This window comes from Phaseolus vulgaris, chromosome 5 (assembly GCF_000499845.2).
Source record: "Phaseolus vulgaris cultivar G19833 chromosome 5, P. vulgaris v2.0, whole genome shotgun sequence".
Classification (NCBI taxonomy): domain Eukaryota; kingdom Viridiplantae; phylum Streptophyta; class Magnoliopsida; order Fabales; family Fabaceae; genus Phaseolus; species Phaseolus vulgaris.
Window position 1 is genome coordinate 38,120,064 of NC_023755.2, and position 11,717 is coordinate 38,131,780.

General features: G+C 28.2%; 2 protein-coding genes across 2 annotated transcripts; both read right to left on the reverse strand.

The window, feature by feature from the left end:
- Nucleotides 1–526: 526 nt before the first annotated feature.
- On the reverse strand, nucleotides 527–3,433 carry LOC137835774 (endo-1,3;1,4-beta-D-glucanase-like). Its single transcript, XM_068644429.1, has 7 exons — nucleotides 3,277–3,433; nucleotides 3,044–3,065; nucleotides 2,686–2,812; nucleotides 2,451–2,541; nucleotides 2,250–2,339; nucleotides 1,898–1,998; nucleotides 527–829 (listed from the first exon to the last, which is right to left on the reverse strand). The coding sequence occupies exons 1-7, from the start codon at nucleotides 3,422–3,424 to the stop codon at nucleotides 686–688; spliced, it is 723 nt and encodes a 240-aa protein (XP_068500530.1). The 5' UTR covers nucleotides 3,425–3,433; the 3' UTR covers nucleotides 527–685.
- Nucleotides 3,434–6,500: 3,067 nt separating this feature from the next.
- LOC137835775 (endo-1,3;1,4-beta-D-glucanase-like) lies at nucleotides 6,501–10,097 on the reverse strand. The gene is made up of 7 exons (XM_068644430.1): nucleotides 9,843–10,097; nucleotides 9,403–9,424; nucleotides 8,967–9,093; nucleotides 8,631–8,721; nucleotides 8,433–8,522; nucleotides 8,040–8,140; nucleotides 6,501–6,817 (listed from the first exon to the last, which is right to left on the reverse strand). The coding sequence occupies exons 1-7, from the start codon at nucleotides 9,985–9,987 to the stop codon at nucleotides 6,674–6,676; spliced, it is 720 nt and encodes a 239-aa protein (XP_068500531.1). The 5' UTR covers nucleotides 9,988–10,097; the 3' UTR covers nucleotides 6,501–6,673.
- Between the last annotated feature and the right edge of the window lie 1,620 nt (nucleotides 10,098–11,717).

Here is an 11,717-nt window from a genome sequence, read left to right on the forward strand (position 1 = left end):
TTTTCTCTTAATTCTAAACCTTAAACTTTAAACTTTTATGTAACAACACAAAAAAAAAATAAAATTAAAGAAGCTTAACCATAAGGAGTGAAAGGAGCGTAGCAGTGATCAGATAACTGAAAACGAAAGTCTTGTCCCTCAATAGCATCAATGAATGCTTAGTCAAGAGTTTATGATTTTCTGAAACATATTACTTCACCACTGTAACAATGCTAAAATAATATATAAAACATGGATATATTATTTGAACACTTAGCATGCATGGAAGAGACATAATAGTTCTCTTATTTTTTTTATCAAGAAAAAGACATAATGATTCTCTTACGACAGTTTAAGTGATAGTCATAAAACATTTATTTTTTTAATTACTTGAAATTAAATAGCTTAGATAGATGTTTTAATCTTAAAATATTTTAATATTTAGTAAATAGATTTGAATTTTAAATTTAATTTTTTAATTATATTAAAAATGAATATGAACCGTAACCACCCTTAGTGAATTTGGAAATAAGCTTTAAACAGGGCATTTGTAAAATTGGGTTCTGTGAAATATTTGTATGGTGAATCTGTGACACCCTTAACAATGGTCGTGATACAATTTATTTGTTTCATAAATACAACATCGAACAAATTGCTCCTCCAACAGGGAACAATGATAGAATGAAACATTACATGACAAGATTTGTCAGTTCTTAAGATGTTTATCAAACCAATTTATGACGAGTTCATGAGCCTTGTCTGCAGCCTCCACAGCTTTTGGATCATTAGGATCGTACCTCACAGTCCACCCGTGTGAAACGTTAGCAAATATTTCAACATAACTATCAATCTGCAGAGATATTTCATAGAATATGTCCATTAATGTCCATAAGAAAATAAACTAATTTCACAAATAAAATAAGTGTTTTGATATGTTGAAAATTCTGCATCAGATAATTTAAGAGAGATATTTTTTTCTCAAATAGAATAGTTTTGACCAAATATCTCAATTGTAAATTGATATTTTCAATATATCATAATGGTAAACTCATAACTGATAGTTGATGTTTTCAATATAAAGTATTAAATTAAAAAAGTAATATATTTATTACACTACAAGAAAATCATGAAATAGAAACCAATTTTTAGAGACAAAAAATAATTAGTTGTTATAGTGACTAAATTAGAGATCATTCTAGATACTAACAAAATTTTGTTTTTAAATTAATTTATATTATTGATAAATGTTTTTAAATTGGTGTTTAATTAACAACCAAAGTTTTTGTTACCAAATTTAGAATCTAAATAATTGGTAGCAAAACTCTTAGTTGTTAATTGGACACCAATTTAGAAATCATTTAATAATAATAGAAACTAAAAACCAAATTTTTTTTAATCTCTAATTTAGTCACTATAGCAACTAATTAATTTTGGTTTCTAAAAATTGATTTCTATTTCATGATTTTCTTGTAGTGATAGCATCTCATTCTATTTAAATTTTTAATTTTTACATAAAATAAAATATTTTTTTTAAATGATTACATATTGGATGTATATTAGATTGTCACTATATATATCATTTTCAATTAAATTAACATTTTCCTAACTAAAAAAAGTTAATTATTTGTCAATACTGATTTGTCCCCATCACTTGTCCTTTATTATGAGGAGCTTTTATACCTGTTTTTCTACAGCTCCAACTAATATATATCACATGTGACATCTTTGGTAGGAATTGCAGACAAGTAGTGAACCATAAAATTTTACAAATTTACTCTGTATATGTTCTTATGTTATGGCAATTACCACAAAATGATGCCATAAAAACAAACCTAATCACAGTATATATTAGCAAATCATCAGGCTAATATAAAATGACAGTACATTACTACAAAAGGGAAAATAAGTTTCATCCTACCTCAGGTTTAGCCTTTAAAACTTCTTTAAACTCATTTAAAAGCTTTGGAGGAGCGATTGAGTCTTTCTCAGCTCCAAGTATAGCAATGGGAACTTCAACACCTGAAAAAAATATCAAATTAAGTGTTTCACTACTAACATAACATCCAATAACTGCTTCTTAAATTTCTATCTCTATTCAACCATTGAAAAATGGTCAATGAAAGACAGCATCATAAATACAATGTTGACATTGTTACAGGTTTTGCTCATCTTTCAAAATCATTAATAATCTTCAAACTTTTTAAACATTGTTGAAGTTTTTCTTTTCCTTGGAAATAGAAACAATCTAAAATCTTAATGAGAATTCATACCTCGGATGTCATCCACATCGATAAATGATGGATGCAATAGCACAGAAGCTTCAACAAGTTTGTCTTTCCCAAGCATAGTAACAGTCTTTGCTGAGAAAAAGAGAAAAACACATTACATTATTCTGCAGTTTATACTTAAGGTGTTGCAAAATTCACATACAAGAGGAAATAAAGAACACCAATTTAGTGGAAGCCACTTACCACCCCAACAGAAACCAGCAAATCCCACAGCAGATGCACCTTTTTGTTTCAAGGCTTCAATAATAGGTTTTGCAGTTTCAATACCTTTTGCCTGCACATTCAATAGGTAATGTGAGAATCAGACAAAATGTACTACCATTTACAAACAAAAATGAGTTTTGAAGAACAGAAAAAAAAAATCTTGCTAAATCAATGATGATGATAAACAAGCAATTGTCACTAAGTAAGAACTAACTGGCTGATGATCTTTAAACCAAGAATCGAAAGGCCTGCTCTTGTTCAAATCATTGTAGGGTTCCCCATGGAAGAAGTCAGGAACCACCGCAAAATACCCATGATTTGCAACCTTGTCTGCAACTTTCCTGTGCAACATAACAAATATTCAGATTGCTCTTCAATAAAACTTTAAACTGCACTCAGTATAAGTTAAGAAAGGATCACAGAAAATATATTTTAAAATTCATCAATAACAGTTGAAACAATTCAAATAGTTTGACCACTTCAAAAATAATTTTCTAGTAAGGGAAGACATTACATATAGCCTAACAGAGAATAAGGTAAAGTCAGTAACTTAGGCATTGAAAGTAACATACCTTAAAAGTGGTGGTTCAAATCCTGCAAGTCAAATATTGAAGTTAATTGAAGATATTGGCTAAAGGTGAAAACAATGTCAGTGAAACTCCAAAAACAACAGAAAAGAAAGCACAGATATAGACTAAACTGAATTAATTGAAGACTAAGTGAACAAAAAGTTCAACTATTGGAACTTGAATAAGATTTTATAAGCAAAGAATAAAAATGCTGTAAAAGAAAGAAGAAGGAATACCATAAATATCAGAAACAAGAACAATGGCAAGCAGGGCGAGAGGAGAACCAGAGACATAGGAATTAACACCAGCTATATTGGTGACATAGCCAACAGTAGCAGCTGAAGCATTGAAAATGGGAGGGTTTAATAAGCAGTCAATTCCCATTTTTCTCTCTTTCTCTTCTTGATGTTGTGCTAAGAGTCCTACTCCATTTGACCTTTATATGCATGACTGATGCAGGGTTTGACTCATGCCACTTGTTTCATCACTATTCTGTAACTGGTGTTGACCATACAAAAAACAAAAAATGTGTTTGCCTGATGTAATATTAATTAATATATTACGTTATGTTATATTATAATATAAATTAATATATTATGTTATGTTATATTACATTATAATATAATATAAATTAATATATTACTTTTTTATATTATAATATAAATTAATATAAAATTTATATATAATAACTTGAATTTGTATATATGTGTTATGTTTATAATATTTTAATATGTAATGCTTTTAATATGGTTTTTTTAGTGTTGAAAATTAAAATTAAAAATAATATAAATTAATTATTTTAAAATATTGATTAAAGTAAATTTAATCCGTAATAAAAAATTAATTTGATAAAATCCTAAATTTGAAATACTAAAAATAAATCAAAATTTTTAATAAAAAATTTAGAATAAAGAATGTTAACCACAAACTTCAATGGTCATAGAAAACAGAAAACATAAAAATTGTATAAAAGTCTACATTATACTATTTTCGAGATTGAAAATTTGTTCTATTGTAACATTTATTTCATTAAGAATATTTATTTGACTTGTTTGGAAGTGGTTCATCCATTTCATTATCTATCTGATTAGTTATTAATCTTTCTGATTCCTTATCGCGCATGTAGGAATCCAGAATAAAATTCGGTCTCACTTAAGCAATCGCGCATGTAGGGATCCAAAATAAAATTCGATCTCACGTAGACCAATAATCTTAATTTCAAATTGAGATAAATTCAACTTTCGTAAGTCTTCAAAATATAGTGGATACTATAGATAGAGTCTTATATATAAATTAAACTTATTTTATTTTCTCTTATTTTTATTTTAAATATAAAAAAACATATATTGGAAGTATTATATATTAAAATATTATAAACATATTATATATATATATACAAATTTAAGTTATTATACATATATGTTTTAATTTTATATATTAATTTATATTATAATATAAAAAATGTAATATATTAATTTATATTATAGTATAATATAAATTAATATATTAATTAATATGTATAAGAAAACAAGAAAAGAGAAACCACAATTACTAATGAAATCGTCTTTCACAAATACGATTTTAGTTTTTTTTTCTAACTTTATATATTAAAATATATTATACTATTAAAAACGTATATACAGAAATTTTTAATATACCATAATTGATAACTTATATTTTTAATATATCATAATTATGAACTGATATTTTTAATACAATAATTATAAATTAATATTTTAAATACATTATAATTCTAATTTAATATTTTTAATATATAATAATTGTAAACTGATGATGTAAACTGATGATTTTTGTAATTGGTAATTTTAATATAATATGGCTGAAAAAATAATTTTCACTTTAAAAGAGACAAATATAACATAAATAATCAAAAGATTGAAGTTTAGAAAGATATTTAATTTGTAATTAATTTGTTTAATGTGTTTCATAATACTATTGAGGGACAAGAAGCCATATAAAATCTAATATTATTTTAGAAAATTTCTAAATCATTTTGCAAAGAGGTTTTGATATCGTTGGAAGTCATTGTTCTAATCTACAAAGTTGATTCCAAAATCACATAGTGTAACCATTGTTCCATTCAAATTTGACAAATAATGTAAAATATTCTTTTATATTCACACCATCCCTTGTAATGTCAATAAAATAAAATAAAATTAGGTTTATAAGTAAAATATTTTTCAAATATTAAAAAGAAAAGAAAGAAGAAGCAATTACTTAATTGCTGCATGAAGATAAAATATATGTCGATAATGATAATCTATTCTAAACTTATCTAGAAGAGACTATTTTAGTCACTACAAGGAAAAACATGAAATAGAAACCAATTTCTTCCTCTCGAAATTTGTTTTTTGTTTTGCTTCAAAAAGCAACTTGAATTTTTGCATATTTAGCCCATTCACAAAAGTATATGCTTCATTTAGATAATTTAAGGGTGATTCTCCCTGCACCCAATCAAACCTGACCTACACCCAATTGCGTTTGTGAAAGTACCCTTAATGAAAATGAAATTAGGTTAATTGTTTTGTGCACCCAATCACACACCCTTCCTCTCTGCCATTCTCGCTCCCAATCACACACCCAACACCGTGATTCGCATTCTCGCACCCAACACCGTGGTTCGCATTCTCGCACCTTCGTTTGCATTTCTCCGACAGCGGAGGCTTGAACAAAGATGAACCCAGGAGCTTGAAGGTCGTCCACTGTTATGCGAAGGTTTGAGCATCATCTGCGACAGTGAACGAAGGCACCAGAGAAGGCATCGGAGAAGACAAAGTGTGCGTGTGCGTTGCGTTGCGGACATTTTTAGGCAGAAATCATTTTGTGACTTCTGGATATTATTGTGCGGAATCAAGTTGTGTGTTGCGGATATGTTGATCCAGAAGTGTTTAAATCACTTCCGGATGTTTGTAGGCGGAAGGTAGTAGTCGTGGACTGCGATGGTTTCATTCGGAAGGGTGTGAATGGATTCTGGATATTTGTGTGCGGAATATAGTTGTGCGCATTTTCATATCTGGAGTAAAATATCTACTTCCGGACGCCTGCATTTGGAATGCGAAAACCAGGCTTTCAGATGATGATATCTGAGCACAACCCCAGTAAAACCTCCTCTTCTGCATCTCAAAGCATCATTCAAAGAAAATCAAGTTCCTTCTGCAGCTCACCATACACTATTTTTCAAAGTGAAGAAGAGAAGGGCACAATGAAATTTCTAAAAATTTGTCAGGTGCCAATCATAATTGATCGGGTACAGAAAGTAATTACCATGATTTAATCTAAAAATACAAAATTAGTAATAATAATAATTAACACCTAAATAAACCTAATTATATAAATATTAATTAAAACAATAAATTTATTTATTTATTTATTGTTATAACTCAATAATTTACCATTAAAACTATTAAATATGAATAAATATATACTTACAAAATCACAATCAAGCCAAAATATCTCAGCTGAATCATCATAAAACATTTCTTTTTTAAAAATTGACTTCTGTCACACCCTAAACAGTTGTCCTCATACAATTTATTTGTTTCATGAATAGAACATAAGTAGCTCTTCCAACCGACACAATAATACAAATCAAACATCAGATGACAAGATTTGTCATTTCTTAAGATGTTTATCAAACCAATTTATCATGATTTTATGAGCCTTCCCTGCAGCCTTCACAGCTTTTGGATCATTAGGATCGTATCTCACAGTCCAACCATGTGAAACGTTAGCAAATATTTTCACATAGCTATCAATCTGCACAAATTGATACACAACTCATAAGTGCACAGATATTTCACAAAATATCTCCATAAGAAAATAAACTAATATGTTACTCAAATATTTCTTATTTATTTATTATTTTTTTTATAAAAAATATCTATACAAAAATAAACTAATTTTGATTGGTTGATAATTACAATAAATTTTTTTTTTTCCTCAATGTTTTCGGTATATCACATCTATAAACTGATATCAGAGTTATGTTATATGTTTTTAATACTGATGTTTTCAACACACAATATTAACACTACAAGAAAATCATCAAATATCAAAATTGAATAGTTAATATTTTCAATATATTATGTTTTCAATATATCAGAGTTGAATAGTTACGTTTTCAAATACTGATGTTTTCAACACTCAGTACTAAATTAACATCTTCCTAACCCAAAATTGTTAATTAATTGTCAATACTGATTTGTCCCCACCATTTGTCCTTTGGAATTAATATTAATGCATCAATTTCAACTTGTATCCACTTATTATGAGGAGCTTTTATATTAAGGGCTTGTTTGTTTTTATGGATGTACTTTTTACAAAAGAGGAAATAGTGATTAAGTATGAGGAAGTATATTCACATGAGCATTGAAACTTATTTACAAACTTAATATTTATTAATTAAAAAAATTATTTATAAAAAATTTCATTTTCAAAGAATGATAAGAAACTCATGTTTAAAAATAAAATAAAATTATTCATCTGTATTGAAAATAGTTTAGAAAATTTTAATTAACTCAAATTTACATAAAAAATTTTCATATTTCATTATTCAAATATTTTGAAAGACAAGGATAAATTTGCAACCTTACATTTTACACTTTTAAAAAGAAATCAAAATTTTCTCACAACCATTCCATCACTGATAAACTTCTATAAACTTTCTTTAGACATCCACTCTAACATACCCCAATCCAAACAACCTTACTTTATTCACATTTTCTTCTCACATCCTCACACATCTAGTCCCGTAAATCCTCACACATTCACTTTCCAATCCAAAGACAGCTAAGGCACATGTGACATATTTGGTAGGAATTATAAGTAGTGATGCACACAAATTTACTGTGTATTATGGCAATTACCAAAGTGATGCCATAAACAGAAACCTTATCACAGTATTTAATTAGCAAATCATCAAGCTAATATACAATGACAGTACATAACTACAAAAGGGAAAATAAGTTTAATCCTATACCTCAGGTTTAGCATCTAAGACTTGTTTAAATTGCTTTAAAAGTTTTGGAGGAGAGAGTGAGTCATGCTCAGCTCCAAGTATAGCAATGGGAACTTCAACACCTGAAAAAATATCAAATTAACTGTTTCACTACTAACATTCAATAACTGCTTCTTAAGTCTGTATCTTCCTTCAACCATTGAAAAATAGTCAATGAAAGGCAGCACCAAAAGAGATTTACCAGAAAATACAATGTTGTCATTGTTACAGGTTTTGCTCATCTTTCAAAATCATTAATAATCTTGAAACTTTTCAATCATTGTTGAAGTTTTTGTTTTCCTTTAGAAAATACTTTCTCAAGTTGGGAAACCTGTAGATTAAGAAACAATCTAAAATCTTATTGAGAATTCATACCACGGATGTCATCCACAGTAATATATGATGGATGTAATAGCACAGAAGCTTGAACAAGTTTGGCTTTCCCAAGCTTAGTAACAGTCCTTGCTGAGAGAAAGAGAAAAACACATTACATTCTGTAGTTCATACTTAAGGTGTTGCAAAATTCACATACAAGAGGAAATAAAGAACACCAATTTAGTGGAAGGCACTTACCACCCCAACAGAAACCAGCAACTCCCACAGCAGATGCACCTTTTCGTTTTAAGGCTTCAATAATAGGTTTTGCAGTTTCTATACCTTTTGCCTGCACATTCAATAGGTAATGTGAGAATCAGACAAAATGTGTTACAATTTACAAAATAAAGTGTAATTTTTTATTCATCTGACATAATATTTGATTTACAAATCAGAAACCCTTTAGGTTACAGAAGCCAAACATCTAAATATTCAAATATTAATGAGGACCTAACATTGAGTTCTGAAGAACAGAAACAAAAAAAAAAACAATGATAATGATAAACAAGCAATTATCTCTAAGTAAGAACTAACTGGGTCATGATCTTTCAACCAAGGATCAAAAGGCCTGCTCGCATTCTCTTTATTGTAGGGTTCCCCATGGAAGAAGTCAGGAACCACCACAAAATACCCATGATTTGCAACCTTGTCTGCAATTTTCCTGTGCAACTTAACAATATTCAGATTTCTCCTGAATAAAACTTTAAACTGAACTCGAGTATAAGTTAATTAAAAAAGGATCGTAGAAAATATATTTTAAAATTCATCAATAACAGTTGAAACAATTCAAATAGTGTGACCACTTCAAAAACAATTCAAAGTATTGTTTGTAATCTAATTTACTCAAGCTATAATGTACATTAATTTACCCAAACAATATTGGTTAATAAGGGAAGACTTGCATATAGCCTAACAGAGAATAAGCAAAGAGATGCAAAACTCAGTAACTTAGGCATTGAAAGTAACATACCTTAAAAGTGGTGGTTTAAATCCTGCACGACAAATTTAGCATGTGAAGTTAATTGAAGATATTGGCTAAAGATGATATAACTGTTGATAGAGGCAAACAAAATAGCTACACCAAACAAGGAATTAACAGTGTCAGTGAAACTGTTAAGTGACTCCAAAAACAACAGAAAGAAACCCCAGATATAGACTAAACTACAAAGATTAAAGCATCATTCCTCTCATTTCTATATTTGTAAACCATTCAAGGAATGAATCACTGGAATAACTATGTGACAGGTTTCAGTATTCTAGGACAAGAAACAAGACTCAATTATGTAAATGGTTTCTGTTTCTAACATCTCTTTTTCAATTTGTTGAACAAAAAGTTCAACGATATTGGAACTTCAATAATATTTTTTAAGCAAAGAATAAAAAGGTTGTAAGAGAAAGAAGAAGGAATACCATAAACATCAGAAATAAGAACAATGGCAAGGATGGCAAGAGGAGAACCAGTGACATAGGAATTAACACCAGCGATGTTGGTAACATAGCCAACACCAGTTGAAGCATTGAGAATGGGAGGGTTTGATAAGCAGTCAATTCCCATTTTTCTCTTTCTTTCTCTTGATGCTGTTCTTAGATTCCTACTCCATTGACCTTTATATGCATAACTGATGCAGGGTTTGAAGGGTCATTACAAACATGTACATTTGAAAGGAAGTGGCACTTGCTTCATCACTCTTCTATAGATAACTGGTGTTGACCACACAAAAAACAAAAAATGTGTTTGCCACATGCAATATACCATTTAAGCCGCCATTAAATAATACTATTATTAATAGTATCTGTCAACCATAGACATAATCAAGTATTATTTGAAGTGTTTTCTGTTCATCAATTATAAAAGTTTCTTAAATATTTGATGTGATTCCTTAATATTTTGTTGTGACTGTGACATTATTTATAAGAAATGTTATTTGTTTTAAGACATATTTAGAAGTTTCTTTAGTTTGTTTATTTCTACCTTAAAAGATTCGTTACTCGTATAAAAAAAATTCCTTGAATAAAAGAAGTTGGATCTAGTATTTTCAATGATGCTTTTCTTTAAGATTTGATTTTTCTATATTAAGGACCTCATTAAGAATCATTACTCGTGTTCTGAGAAAATAACAATAATTGTTTTATTTTAGTAAAATATTTATAAAAATGTTCTTTTTTCTTCGTTGTTTACTTATCACAATAAATGTACATTTGTAAAGATTTAAAATTTTAATGAAAATTAATGGTTTAAATGAAAAAAAAATTGATGTAAAATTAAACTCTGAAACTAATATTTAAATAAAACTATTTTTTTTTCAAAAATTCGATAACGAAAAAAAAATATATATTTCGATAACTTAGTTCTCAGTATACTTTTTCTCAGTTATTTTCTTAAAGAAGGTTGGATGTATTAAGAAAAAAATAGATATTTTTATTTTATTTTAATAAAGTATTTACAAGATCTTATCTTCATTGATTTTCACATCATAGTGAATTAAAATTAGTAAGAATGAAAAATAATAATTATATTATTTTGAACTTTGAAAATAATCTTAACAACAAAAATCTTTAAAAAAATCTGATAGTACTATTAATTTCCTTAATTTGTGGTCCATTAATATATTGTAACTGCAGGGTTCTTGCCGGCATTTCAGTTCCATGCTTTGCACCATTGGAATATAATAAACCCAATGTTGACTGGTACATCACGCGACCATATAATTTAGCATTATTTTTTTTTATCGATAAATAATTAAAATATTTTAAAAAATACTTTAGAGATATTTCCATTTTTATAAAAAAAAATGAAAGAACTATTGAGTCACTGTTCAAAAAATACTACGTTTCTTAGATTTTTTTTCCAATATATCTGTGCAAACAATAATAATTCCTTTTTTTTATCTTCTAGCATTCTTTTAAATTTTAGTAAAATGTGTTTTAACTTTAACAATATAAGATGCATTGTTGGAGTTTAATATTTCAAACAGGAGCTAAAATAGGATGAATGTAGAGTAGTTTGACTCGTGTGGTCTAAGTGTTACAAGTGGTTGAGATTGTAAAAACTTTAAGATGAGTGGTATCAAGGAAAGTGTAAATCAGATTTGAGATGACGTGTGGATAGCAGTTGTCGAAAAATTGTGATCACATATAAATAAGAGGATTTTCAGAGGAGGCAGCATATATCACATTGAAATTTTCACTATGGCTAAAATGAAGACTTGGTCTTGGATTACGTCTAAAGCGCGCGGTGTAAGTTTTTCATACTTAGATTGGTGTCTTAAACATTTGTTTTGTATG

Bases quoted from the DNA above. Each gene is read 5' to 3' on its own strand.
- LOC137835774 (XM_068644429.1), bottom strand. From the start codon at position 3,424: ATGGGAATTGACTGCTTATTAAACCCTCCCATTTTCAATGCTTCAGCT. The intron at 2,813-3,043 runs GTATGTTACTTT...TATGTTGCACAG, and splicing joins TTTGAACCACCACTTTTAAG to GAAAGTTGCAGACAAGGTTG. The intron at 1,999-2,249 runs GTATGAATTCTC...TATTTTTTTCAG, and splicing joins CGATGTGGATGACATCCGAG to GTGTTGAAGTTCCCATTGCT.
- LOC137835775 (XM_068644430.1), bottom strand. From the start codon at position 9,987: ATGGGAATTGACTGCTTATCAAACCCTCCCATTCTCAATGCTTCAACT. The intron at 9,425-9,842 runs GTATTCCTTCTT...TTTGTCGTGCAG, and splicing joins TCTTATTTCTGATGTTTATG to GATTTAAACCACCACTTTTA. The intron at 6,818-8,039 runs GTATAGGATTAA...CAATTTGTGCAG, and splicing joins TCTTAGATGCTAAACCTGAG to ATTGATAGCTATGTGAAAAT.